The following is a 13732-nucleotide window of genomic DNA, read 5'->3' as shown; positions in this document are numbered from 1 at the left end:
ACCCACCAACTTAGAATTCCGTATCTAGTTAAATTATGCTACAAAAGTGAAGTAGAAATAAAGACTTTTTCAGAAAACAAAAACTGAGGAAATTCATTGCCAGCAGACCTGGCAAGAAATGTTAAGTTTCTCAGGGAAAAGGAAAATGATGTATTGGTCAGAAACTCACATGCACATCAAGAAAGGAAGAGAATTAGAGAAGGAATAAATGATGTAAAATAAAACCTTTTGGGCTGGGCACAGTGGCTCATGCCTGTAATCTCAGCACTTTGGGGGGCCAAGGTGGGAGGATTGCTTGAGGCCAGGAGTTTGAGACCAGCCTAGGCAAGACAGTGAGACCCCATCTCTATAAAAAATTTAAATATTAGCTGGGTATTGTGGCACGTGGCTATTGTGGGATGTCCCTAGTTATTTGGGATGCTGAGGCAGGAGGATCAATTGCTTGAGCCCAGGACTTCAAGGTTACAGTGAGCTATGATTGTACCACTGCACTCTAGCCTGAGTGACAGAGTAAGACCCTGTCTCAAACAAAACAAAAGCAAAAAAAAAAAAAAATATATATATATATATAAACCTTTTACTTTTCTCATTAACTGATTTAATAGATAATTGTTTAAAGTAATAGAAACTATGAATCACGTGATTATAGCATATAGAAACATGAAATCAATGAAAGACATGTTTCATTGTTTTACAAAGTGGTAGAAAAGAATTTGAAATACTATCATAAGGACCTGTACTATCCATGAAGTACCTATATTATTCATGAAGCACTCTATTACTCATGAAGCAGTATAGTGGTATTTGAAAATGGACTTAGATTAGTTATACACGTATATTGCAATTTTAAAAAGTAGTAAAAAATCAACGTGCCAAGACAGGAGAGAAAATGGGTCATTGCTCCAAGTACAGATGACAATTCCTGGGAGACCGGTCCCAAGTGCTGGGGTGAAGATGTGGGGTGAAGATGATCCTAGTTGGCATCACCTAGTTTTCACATCTCTGGGGACAGCCAATCCCATCTGGATGGGCCCACGTACAGGCTTCTTCCTTAGCCTGCAACAGTAGGGGCTGATGGTGCTGCAACGGGTCCACAAGAGATGTGCAATGGAATTGATGACCACGCTGCTTGGGTGATGAGGAGTTAGAGCAATCTGGACTTCCATCCGCGGAACTCTAGGTAGTCCATACGTGATGCACGCACACCAGGGGGTGCTCTGCAGCACTGAGCATCAAGGGATTCTCTTGAGGAAACTGAGGCCTTGAGAAGGGATGTGAATCTCCCTCTCGAGCAATACTCAGTGGCAGCGCTGGGACTTCAGCCTGTGTGTTTTGACCCGACTCAATGTCCTTTCCTCTTTCCCACAGCAGCCTCTTCATCCTGTGCTTTCTTTAAATTAGCTGTATCTAAGTTTGGATTTTTGGAGTTATGAACCTCATGACTTCCTCCTAATTAATGCACATGGGTTCTAAGAAGCCAGGATGGCACAGGAAAGAAACAGACTTTAGCTCCACTTTATTAGACAAATATTATTAGAAAAAGGATCAATTAAGGCTCTGTTATCTTCCCAAAGGGTTAAATTAATGGAAGGGGCTTCCTTGTCTAAGGGAGTGACTGTGTCCTCTTGACAAGCAAGTTTTTGGTGGTGAAGCATTTTTATCTAGGTCAAAACAGGTAGTGAGATCTTGTCTGTTGAAAACTAACTTTGTAAACGGGAAGAGTGAAATGTAGAAAATAAGAAGAATGGGGCTAGTAAACGGCAGATGTGGGCCCTGTCTCAGGAGAGTCCTGTTCCCCATCTGTGTGAATGCAGCGCTCACAGGCTGCAGGTGGTGTTGATAGGAGTTGAAACAAACATGCTCCCAGGTGCACCTAAAGTGTTTTCATCCTGGAAAGTTAGGCTTGACAACAACCCTGAACCCTCTCAGTCATAAAAATCCATTTTGGGATTGTTACTGTGGACACTATAGGAACCACTACCTCCTCCTGCAACCTTTAAAACTCAACCCTCAACAAAGTAAAGACAACACATGGAATGGAAGAAAATATTTGACAGTTATGTATCTGACAAAGGACTCTTATCTAGAATATATAAAGGTCTCTCAGAACTCAACAACATAGCATTCTGGGAGGCTGAGGTGGGTGGATCATTTGAGCGCAGGAGTTCAAGACCAGCCTGAGCAAGAGCAAGACCCTGTCTCTACTAAAAATAGAAAGAAATTAACTGGACAACTAAAAATATATAAAAAAAATTAGCTGGGCATGGTGGCACATGCCAGTAGACCCAGCTACTTGGGAGGCTGAGGCAGGAGGATTGCTTGAGCCCAAGAGTTTGAGGTTGTTGTGAGCTAGGCTGACGCCACAGCACTCTAGCCAGCGTGACAGAGCAAGATTCTGTCTCAAAAAAAAAAAAGAACTCAACAACATAAAGACAAATAATCTTCCCAAAATGGGCAAAGGATCTCAATACACATTTCTCCAAAGAACACAAATGGCCAATAAGTATATAAAAAATGTTCAACATAATTATTCATTAGGCAAATGAAAATCAAAACCACAATGAGAAACACTTTCATACCCACTAAGATAGCTATAATCACAAAGACAGATAATAAAAAGTAATGGTAAGGTTGCGGAGAAATTGGAACTCTGATACACTCCTGGTGGGAATGTAAAATGGTGCAGTTGCTTTGGAAAACAGTCTGGCGGTTCCTTAAAGATTAAACACAGAGTTATCATATGACCCAGCAATTTCACTCCTAGCTATCTACTCAGAGAAATGAAGACACATGACCACACAAAACTTGTACAAAAATGTTTATAGCAGCATTATTCATGAAAGCCAAAGGTGGAAACAACCCATTCATCAATGGATGAATAAATAAACTATGGTATATTCATACAAGGAATATTATGTGCCTAAAAAAGGAGTAATGTACTTTTATTTCACAACATGAATGAAACTTGAAAACATCATGCTAAGTGAAAGTCAATCACAAAAGACGATATATTGTATAATTTCATCTATATCCAGTGACTGGAATAGACCAATCTATAGAGATTGAAAGTAGTTCTTGCCAAGACAGTAGTGGTTGCCGGGGGCTGGGGCTGGGGTGATGTGAAGTGACTGCTGATGGGTATGGGGTTTCTTCTTGGGGTGACAAAAATGTAAAATTGTGATGATGGTTGCACAACTCCGAATATACTAAAAACCTTTCCATTGTACATTTAAGTGAGCGAATTATATCTCAATAAAGCTGTTATTAATAAAAACAAAACCAAATAAAACCCAAACCTCAGCCCTGCTTCAATTACCTCACCATCCTGCATAACTTGGGTTCCCAGCCTTAATGTGCTAACTAATTGCACAACTTTCTTTTACTTCTGACTCTATCTTTATTCTCATCCCCTAAACCTCAATTTATATTCCATGAACTTGGAATTTAAAATCTAAGTAGAGGCTGCTCTAAGGATTAGCTCTGCATTATTTATAGAAGAGAGAAAATCTGAACTGCTTAAGGAAAATTTCAAGCATCTTGAAATATATCAGAACCTATTAACAATCATGTTTGTTATGTGCTCCCACAGCAAAAATATTTACTCCCAATCAATCAGCATGAAACTTAATAATAGATTAGGCATTTCAAAATCACATTTAACTAGCCTTACTTCCAACCTACATATTCCCAATTTTACAAATCAAATCTTAATACTCAAGACAAATTTTTGGCCAGGCACAGTGGCTCACACCTGTAATCCTAGCACTCTGGGAGACCAAGGCGGGAGGATCGCTTGAGCTCAGGAGTTTGAGACCAGTCTGAGCAAGAGCGAGACCCCGTCTCTACAAAAAATAGAAAAATTAGCCAGGCATGGTGGCGTGTGCCTGTAGTCCCAGCTACTTGGGAGGATGAGGAAGGAATATCGCCTGAGCCCAGGAGTTGGAAGTTGCAGGGAGCTACGATGCTGTCTGTCACTGTACTCTACGCAGGGCGACAGAACAAGACTCTGTCTAAAAAAAAAAAAAAAGACAAACTTTCTATTACAGTGGTGACATGCAACAAAGAACAAGTGATCTTTCTAAAATCTCACTGTCCAATATGGTAGCAATTGGCTACAGGTGGCCATCATGCACTAGAAAGATGTCTAGTCTAAATTGAGATATAAGTGTAAAACACACTGGATTTTGAGGACTTAGTACAAAAAAGAGAATATAAAAATTTAGTTTTTATAATTGTATATTAAAACAATATTTTGGTTACATTGGTTTAAATATATCATTAAAACTAATTGCGCCTGTTCCTATTATTTTTTTTAAGAGACAGGGTCTTGCTCTGTCACCTAGGCTGGAGTACAGTGGTACAATCTTAGCTCACTCCTCCGTCCTCAGCAGCTAGGACTACAGGCACATGCCACCATGCCTGGCTAATTTTTAAAAAGAATTTTTGTAGAGATAGTCTCGCTCTGTTGACCCTTCTGGTTTCGAACTCATGGCCTCAAGTGATCCTCCGACCTCAGCCTCCCCAAGTGCGGCAATTACAGGCATGAGCCACCACGCCCTGCCTCACCTGTTCTTTTTATTTTCTTTATATGGCTAACAGAAAATTTCAATTATATTATGTGGCTCACATTATATTTCTATTGGACAGAGCTGCTTTAGAGAAACATGTAGAACCTTTGAGTGGATAGTAAATATGCATCAGGAGACAAGGGCTTTGAATAACTTCTCCCATTATAGTTTGCTGTTGCCATCTCCTTTTACATACTCACTTTCTAGGAGTCTTTAGTACAGGTGGAAGAGCTATAACAGAAAATCAACACAGTACTCCCATAGGGCACCAAAATAATACAGATTCTCTAATCATCCTTGCTTTTTGCAGCTGCTGCTTTCATAAGGAGCTATAGCCCAGAAGGAAAGTTTTTCATTACAGCGTTTTTTTAGGGGGTTAATTTTCTGTATGGAACAACAAGGCCACAGAACCTTAAGATTGGTCTGACTAAATCTTTGGATAAAGGTTGGAAACCTTTGGCAAGGGTGGAAAAGAAAAAAAAGGGTGACGTGATCCCAGAGAAATCCAGAAAATAGGCATGGAGGTGAGTTTAAGGAAGACTCCAAGAGTGATCTATTTCAAGGGTGAAATCTTAATGCATCAATGTGAGTCCTGGATCTAATTACAATGTAATCCTATTTGCACACATTGCACATGTATTCATTGAGCATTTGGACATTATACCTGATCAGTGCAGACTCTCCTGTGTGTCCCTGAGGACTGGTTTGTTAGCTAGGGTAGTGCTAATACAGAGCCACTAGTCACACATATGGCTAGGGAGCAGCTGAAATGTGGCTGTGACCGAGCTGAATTTCAAATTTTATTTAAGTAGCCACATGTGGTTAGTGGCCAGTACAGGTCTAGAGCTTTACTACTTCAAGTGTGTGCAAATCAGCAGCACATGCAGCCTCTGGGATTTGGTTAGAAACGCAGTATTTTAGACTCTACCCTGGACTTCCTGAGATACATTTTGCAGTTTAAGATCACCAGGTGATTTCCATGCACCTTAATATTTGAAGAGCACTTATCTAGAGGGTCTTATCTGAATACACTGAAACCCCTAAAATTGTATAAAAAGTTTGTACGTATACATGTGTGTGTGCATATGCACACTTTACTATTTTCCTTCCCCTAGAGACAGTGTCTCTATACTTTTCCCCCAGATTTTTTAAGTTGTTCATAATCCAAAATTGAGAAGTTCTTATTACTATTTTAGAGATAAGGTCTTGCTATGTTGCCCAGGCTAGCCTTGAGCTCCCAGGCTCAAGCAATTCTCTTGCCTCAGCCTCTGGGCTTTGTAGTTCTTCCATTGTGCTTTTATGAAAATCAGAACCTGGGCATACTGGGCTTTGTAGTTCTTCCATTGTGCTTTTACTTCTTAATATGTCAGAAGCAAAAAACTACATGGTACACTCTCCTAGTCTCTTTTTATGTTTCAAAAAAGCACATACACGTCACCACAGACTTATAAAACAATGGTCCCCCACCTTTTTGGCACCAGGGAACAGTTTCATGGAAGAAAATTTTTTCCATGGATGGGTGAGGGGGGAATCGTTTGGGGATGATTCAAGCACATTACATTTACTATGCAGCCAAACCTCTGCATTTGCAGCTGTTACCCAGCATTAGCACCACCTCCTCAGCCCTACCTCAGATCATCAGGCATTAGAAATAAGGAGCACACAACCTAGACCCCTTGCATGCAGTTTACAGTCAGGTTTGTGCTACTATGAGAATCTAATGCCGCTGCTGATCTGACAGGAGGGGGAGCTTGTGCAGTGATGCGAGTGATGGGGAGCAGCTGTAGATACAGATGAAGCTTCGCCTGCTGCTCACCTCCTGCTGTGCCACCCGGTTTCTAATGGGCGATGGACAGGTACCAGTCTGCAGCCAGGGGGCTGGGGACTGTAGCTATAAAGCATTTATCTATATATATTCTATTTTGTATTATCCACATACATCCTTATTTTTCTAGTGGAAATTGACCACAAAATGTATTCCAGAGCAAATACCAGTTGGTGCTAATTTCTACTGCCCAGAACAACTGTTGATGTTTCAAGTACTGATGTACTATTGCAATTGCTACCAATTTTGGGGTTGATTTAGGAATCAACCAGGAATTTTTTTATTAGTATCGTGGCTGTCTAGTTATTACCTACAACATGAAACTATGAATATTCAGGAATCAACCAGGATTTTTTTTTTATTAGTACGATGGCAGTCTAGTTACTACCTACAACATGCAACCATGAATACAAATATTTGAAAGTATGATTTTGATTATTTAGCTTCCTTTTCCTTACGAAATAGTACTGGTTTTATATTATAATAAAAATAATGTTCCTTTTATTTCTTTAGGCAAAAATTAGAAAACAATAATAACTTTGTGTTAAGGATGAGGTTGCTTTCAGGCTTTGTAAATTTGCCTCAGAGAAACTTCCTCCCTTTGTTAACAACAACAAAATTGTTCTGACTTCTATGCTAAGATAGTGATTTATTCTGGTTGACTAAGTCCCTAGAGTTAGACAGTATGTCCCCGAGTCTCAAAACGGCTTAAAGAATCCATCTTGGGTCATTATTTTTCCACTAGTTTTTAAGAAGAGACACGCACAAACTACCATTTGTGCTAACACAGCCAGGAAAATCAACTCATCACATGGAGCCATAAGTATTTCCTAGATAAAGAAAACTTAGTTTAGCCTCACTTTTTCCTTTTTGGAATGCAAATTTATACTGCTTGAGCAACCCAAATCCAAAAGTCTGAAATCCAAAATGCTCCAAAATCCAAAACTTGTAAAATTTTTTAAAATTTTTATTTTTTTAGAGATAGGGTCTCGCTATGTTGCCTGGCATGGCCTTGAACTCCTGGGCTCAAGTGATTCCCACTTCAGCCTCCTCAGTAGCTGGGACTATAGGTATGTGCCACCTTGTCTGGCACAAATCTAAAACTTTCTGAGTGCCAAAAAGATGCTCAAAGGAAGTGCTCATTGGAGCATTTCAGATTTCGGATTTTTGAATTTGGGATGCCTAACTGCTAAGTATAGGTGTGCGTATTCCAAAATCTGAAATACTTCTGGTCCCAAGCATTTTGGATACTCAACTTGTAAATGCAGAACTGCTGAATGCAATTACAATAGGACGACTTAGGTCCCTTCATAAATAATTGTCACTTATCAGTCTGATGTAGGAGAAGAACTGCTATTACTGAAAAGTACAGACAGGACTACTATACATTTAATAAATTTGGCTTTTGTACGACAAAAGATTCCTTAGAAACTAGCCAGCTAAAAGGGTAATTTATCATGATCTTTTTTAAACCTCAGCATTGTGGTGGATGTCATTAAAACAAAAGGGCTGAAAAACAGTTCTCTGTTTCCACTGCCAGATACAGGACAAAGGTCATTCACATTCTCATGGTGTGAGGTTCCCAGTACGCTAGCTCTTGCCATTCCTTTCCTTTCCACTCCAGAGAGCACACTGGAAGGCCACTGAGTGATGCCACTGTAAGGCTAACTTTGAGTCTAGTCCACCAGTCAATTAGTCAACACCATGGGATACTACTCTCATACCTCACACATGACCACGACACACCTCTGTGTCAACACCATTTCTGAGGATCCCTTATTCATTTAGTTCCTTACCTTTAGTCAGGCCGAAGATTCTTATTTGCATTCAGTTTTATATATTTATTTGATTTATTTACATAACTGGTAGAAAGGCGATTTTAAAAATATTTATTACATTCTGTTCTAGAAATGATAGAAAATTAAAATTGGTACAATTATGTTATACAACTTTGGAAAAGCATATTTATCCTTTCACCCAGAGAAAGGTTTTATGCAATGCCAGAAATGGAAATACCTAAGCCGTTAGTGACAAAGAGTAAATGGTGCGGATAGAAGGAGCCCTTGTAAATTTTTAGTTTTCTTCTCTGCCATTATTTATTTTTGAGCAAATCCTAGTCCAGGGAAAAGAGTTCTGAACATAAAGGCACCTATAGTAAAAATCAGATCTTAACTAATACAAACAGCTACACATGTTTACACCAAGGAAAAAAAGCCCTATCAAAGCAACTTCCCTGCAAGGTATTGATAATATAGATGAAAAAGCCATTGCAACTAAAAAGTCTATAAAGGCTTACCTGAATCTGGCATGTGAACTGATAATGACAATTACTTTTGTGTCTATAAACCTGCAGATGTTTTATAATTTAAATCAGCACAAGTGCTATCTTTATATTCATAGGTGGGGGCTCTCAAATTATTTACCCATAGTCCAGATTTGTTTTGTTGCATTTGCTCTTAAAATGCATTGTTGTATATTCCATTAATGGATATGTTAAAAATTCCTGCTGTCTTTCAAGAATGTAGAAAACCCTAGAACTGCTACTTTAAACCAAAGTCCTTCTTTATCATTACAAAGCCAGTAAAGCTGACATTTTACCATGATTTAAGCACCTGAAGTATATTCTGACCAATTTATATTTTGTGAGCTAAAATTAGGATCTTCAAAATTTGTGTAGGTGTACAAATATTGCAAATTATTTCTTTAAGCTAATAAAAAACTTAAAAAAATACAAATAATCTTTTACTACAAAGATTCAAATCCACATACGGGTCTGTACTAAGAGAAAAATGAACAGGAAGCCAGTAAGCAAACACTTGTCTGCACTTTCTAATCTGTGGACAAGGTATCAGTCAACGGAGCCAGGTTGTATTCAGCTGGGTCTGGTTCTTGATGCTGGTATCCATTTTTAGCACTTCTCGAATAGCCATGGTAGCGTAAGTGGAAGGAGGAAGAGAAAAATCCATTTTCAGAGCCCTGTATTTGCCTTCTGCCAGGCAAGAAAGAAGAGAATGGTCAGAAAATGAAGGCAGCTGTAGACAGACCGGAGAAGAGTCATATAATCTCTATACAAATACAGAGAACTGTGCTTCTTTCTTTAGGCTCCACTTCCCAAGGGGCCTCAGAGAATGTGACTGTGGAAGTAAGAGATCTGTGAGTGTATGAACCAACTGAACAGTTATGGTAATTCTACCCTGGGACCTTCATAAAAGGGCGGGTGACAAGAAGAGCACAAGAGAGAAATGCATGTGAAGTTTAAAAAAATAAATTAGGGCACAGGGGAAAACAAAAAAAGGAATGATAACAAGAATGTGACAATGAGAATGGAAATTTAATTTTTTAGACTCTTTTCCTGAATTTTCACTCACGTTTGTTAACCCTGTGGGGAATGGGGAGGAAATAATCAGTCACCTAATATCACAAACATCTATAACGTTCATTCATTTTCAGGGAGATTTGCTATTTTAGTTATGACCTTCATCTATAACCATGAAAGTACGGGGACAAAACACAAAACGGAAATCATAGAGTGGGTGGGTGGTGGTGGTGATTATCAGAGCAGTTTTTTAAAAAATTTGTATTTTTGTATGAGAAAACATTCCAAAGGTGACCCAGAGGTGATGACTGAGTAAACTTACCAGAAGCAAAAACTGGTGGTGGTTTTCCTTCTAGGTTGTCCACATCTGTGTTGAAAAGTGGAATTTTGGGATCATCATATGCAACAACTTCCCTTCAAAACACATAAAGTATGAATGTGAGCTTTCATAAAAGGTACTAAGTCACTCATCACCATTTGTTTAGTAAGAAAAACACATAGGCCGGGTACAGGTGGCTCACATCTGAAATCCCCAGCACTTTGGGAGGCCAAGGCAGGAGGATCGCTTGAGGCCAGGAGTTTGAGATCAGGCTGGGCAACACAGCAAGAACCCATCTCTACCAAAAACACACAACTTAGCTGGGCATGCTGGTGCATACTTGTCCCAGCTACTGGAGAGGCTGAGACCAGAGGACTGCTTGAGCCCAGGAGCTTGGGTTGAAGTGAGCTATGATGCTGTACTCTAGCCTGGGCCTGGTACCAGTCCAAGGCCTGTTAGGAACCAAGGCTACACAGCAGGAGGTGAGTGGCTGACAAAGCTTCATTTGTATTTAAAGCCGCTCCCCTTTGCTGGCAACACCACCAGCTCCCCATCCGTTGAAAAACTGTATTCCGTGAAACTGATTCCTGGTGCCAAAAAGGTTGCGGACCTCTGCTGTACCCCACTCCCCCACCTCCCAAAAAGACCCCAAATAGGTCTATTGTAAATAATAATAGGTAAGACTCTTGAATAACAGAACAGGGCCAGATTTTATATATAAGTTTTGCCTTTATATTATTATATAGCAAGATGACAGGGGATGTCAGCCTATGTAAAAGACATAAAATGTTTCCCAAGGATAGCAATTGTTTTCATATGAAATTGGTATGCAGTAAACTTCACTTTGCACAGCTGCGATCAAATTAATCATGGCAGCCGGGCGCGGTGGCTCACGCCTGTAATCCTAGCACTCTGGGAGGCTGAGGCGGGCGGATCGTTTGAGCTCAGGAGTTCGAGACCAGCCTGAGCAAGAGTGAGACCCCGTCTCTACTAAAAATAGAAAGAAATTATTGGACAACTAAAATATATATAGAAAAAACGAGCCGGGCATGGTGGCGCATGCCTGTAGTCCCAGCTACTCGGGTGGCTGAGGCAGTAGGATCGCTTAAGCCCAGGAGTTTGAGGTTGCTGTGAGCTAGGCTGATGCCACGGCACTCACTCTAACCAGGGCAACAGAGTGAGACTCTGTCTCAAAAAAAAAAAAAAAAAAAAACAAGTTAATCACGGCATTTATATTTTCTCCAGAGTGGTTATTACTGCCAACAGTACCTTGTTACTAATGAGGAACTGCTCTCCAGAGTGGGAAAGACAAAGCCAACTATGCAGACCTCCGGCCCACAATCCAGAGAAGAGGAAAGAGAGAGAGGGAAAAGAAGAGAAGGAGAGAGGCAAAGAATTTCCTGCCAGTGGGCAACAAGTTCAGGATTTCATTTTTAAATTACCAAATAAAGCTTTAGATAATACTGGCTATTAAAATATTTTTAAATGAATTAGTACAGATATCTTTTTTTCTAGAGAAACATGACATTAAAACAACCAGATTAGTGTTTGGAACTCACAGCTAATACTGAGCAAGGTAACTTGCTCAAGGATAGCGCTCTAAGCAAATCTCAGGTCTCTAGAAATAGGGGAAAAGTTCATTCTCTACATATTTCTTCAATAATTCAGTGATGCTAACAAAATGTGAATGAAGTCACTTTCACTATATGTTTACATTCAAAACACCTTCATTTATTTCTTGATGATTTGAAAAATACCAAATAATAGTTGCAGTGATAATAATAGTAATAGTAACAATACTTATATGCTGGATTCTGAGTACTGAAAAATACAGTCATGTATCCCTTAACAATGGGGCATATGTTCTGAGGAATGTGTCATTAGGCAATTTTGTCATTGTGCAAACATCACAGTGTGCTTACACAAACTAGATGATGCAGTTTACCAAACAGCTAGGCTCTACAGTACAGCCTAGTGCTCCTAAGCTACAAACCTGTACAGCATGTTACTATACTGAATACTGCAGGCAACTGTAACACAATGGTAAGTAAGTATTTGTGTATCTAAACAGAGATAGAAAAGGCAGAGCAAAAATATGGTATAATCTTATGGGACTACTGTCATACACATTGTCCATTGTTGACCAAAACTTCATTATATGGTACGTGACTATTTATGTGAAGCAAAAGCTTAAAACCTTATATGGTAGGCCACCAGACAGCTAGATGGCCACCCGTAGGAGCTGTGCACAGACACACCCGTGTGGGAACAGAGCCACCCTCATGCTTCCCAGCATGCAAAGGGACGGAGATTCCCTGGAGGTTCCCACTGTGCAAATTCAGTGATTAGATTCTATTTTTCTACAGCAAGCCATTTTTGTAAATATGTATGGTATAAAACTAATTTTTATTTAAAATAAATATTTGATAATTTTTTTAAAAAAACCTTATATGGTAATTCAGTTCTACTTCATTCCAGACTATTACTCACCAGCTAACATTCTGAGGACGAATAATGATCTTTCGGTAGGCCCCTGATAGGGAATAATCTCGAATTTTGTGTCTCATGTTGTCAATATCAAGATTGTCTGCTATGAGCATTTCCCTGTAGGCATCTCTAACTAATATAAAATACAAAAAGTTAGTTGGATTGCAGCCTATCAACAAGTTACCCTAAAGTAGACCACAGAGTAACATGTAAATTCAGTTTAGGTCACTCTAATTTATAATTCAAAGTCCATTCTTTGGAATCAAAACTGAGTGACTTAGTAACTAGGTCTAGAGGGTGCCTCCAGCTTTGGTTTGGCCAATTTGTAAATTACCTTTGCAGTCAGCCACAGTACCTATGGTGCAGGGTTCTCAGGCTATAAAAGGACATTTTATCCAAAGTTGCTAAACTACAATTTATATGTGCTCAGAGTTGGAAGACATCATACACAGAGGCTTCAAACTCTCTCTGGAAGAGGTAGTTATATATAAATGTATAAAAATAAGAGACCTTGAAAAACCATCTGGCTCACCCTCGCACCTGATGTAGAATCTTTTTTATAATACTCAAGAAAGACACTTTTCCAGCCTTTGCTTGCATGTTGTCATTAAGGAGGAAGTACTGCTTTGTGAGGTATGCAATTATTAGAAAATTCTTCCTATTCCAAGCTGAAATTCATTTTCTTGTAACTTTTGTTGATTGCTTTGGAACACAGCAGGTTAACTGTCCTCTTCTACATTTATTCCTAAGTATCAGATCTTTCAGCCATATAGTCTCTAGACCAAAAAATGGTTTCTTTGATTGCCCCTCTTTGACATTTCTGAATTCTCCATCAAACTCTTTATCTGCCTGAGGCTAATAGGTTTATGTTCAATAATAACTGCAGATACTTTTTAACTTTTTATATAAACTACTATCAAACTGGCCCTCTTCTGTCTGTCCATTTGATCACTGGGCATAAATGTGAGAATCTGCGTTTAACTCTATTAAATGCCTTCTGCAGTTTTTCTTAAAAATACTTTCCTCATATAATTATTTTGTTTTACGCTATTTGCAAATATAAGCAGATTTCCTTATTCAAATTATTCATAAAAAATGTGGGGGAGAACAGGCTCAAAGAAAGACTCCCTCCCTACACACTAATGACAACAGGGATCCCTAAATCAAGCTTTACTGGATACTAAGTGTGCACATGTTACCTACCCAACCTGAAATAT

General features: G+C 39.2%; 1 protein-coding gene across 3 annotated transcripts in view; it reads right to left on the bottom strand.

Moving 5' to 3' along the window:
• Positions 1-8266: 8266 nt before the first annotated feature.
• PUS7 (pseudouridine synthase 7) overlaps positions 8267-13732 on the bottom strand; it is a 45854-nt gene continuing 40388 nt past the window's right edge. For 2 of the 3 annotated variants that reach the window (XM_045564969.1, XM_045564967.1), the window contains exons 14-16: positions 12519-12648; positions 10032-10123; positions 8267-9382 (exon numbers count right to left, since the gene is read on the bottom strand). In XM_045564969.1, the coding sequence (XP_045420925.1) occupies positions 9246-9382; positions 10032-10123; positions 12519-12648 (359 nt within the window). In that variant the 3' untranslated portion in view covers positions 8267-9245. Of the gene's footprint in view, positions 9383-10031; positions 10124-12518; positions 12649-13732 lie in introns of those variants that run through there. The other variant, XM_045564970.1, reaches the window with a different exon arrangement.

The sequence above is a fragment of the Lemur catta genome, chromosome 11 (genome assembly GCF_020740605.2).
Source record: "Lemur catta isolate mLemCat1 chromosome 11, mLemCat1.pri, whole genome shotgun sequence".
Taxonomy (NCBI): domain Eukaryota; kingdom Metazoa; phylum Chordata; class Mammalia; order Primates; family Lemuridae; genus Lemur; species Lemur catta.
Note: the sequence above shows the minus strand (reverse complement) of the source record. Positions and strands in the feature narration are given on the sequence as shown.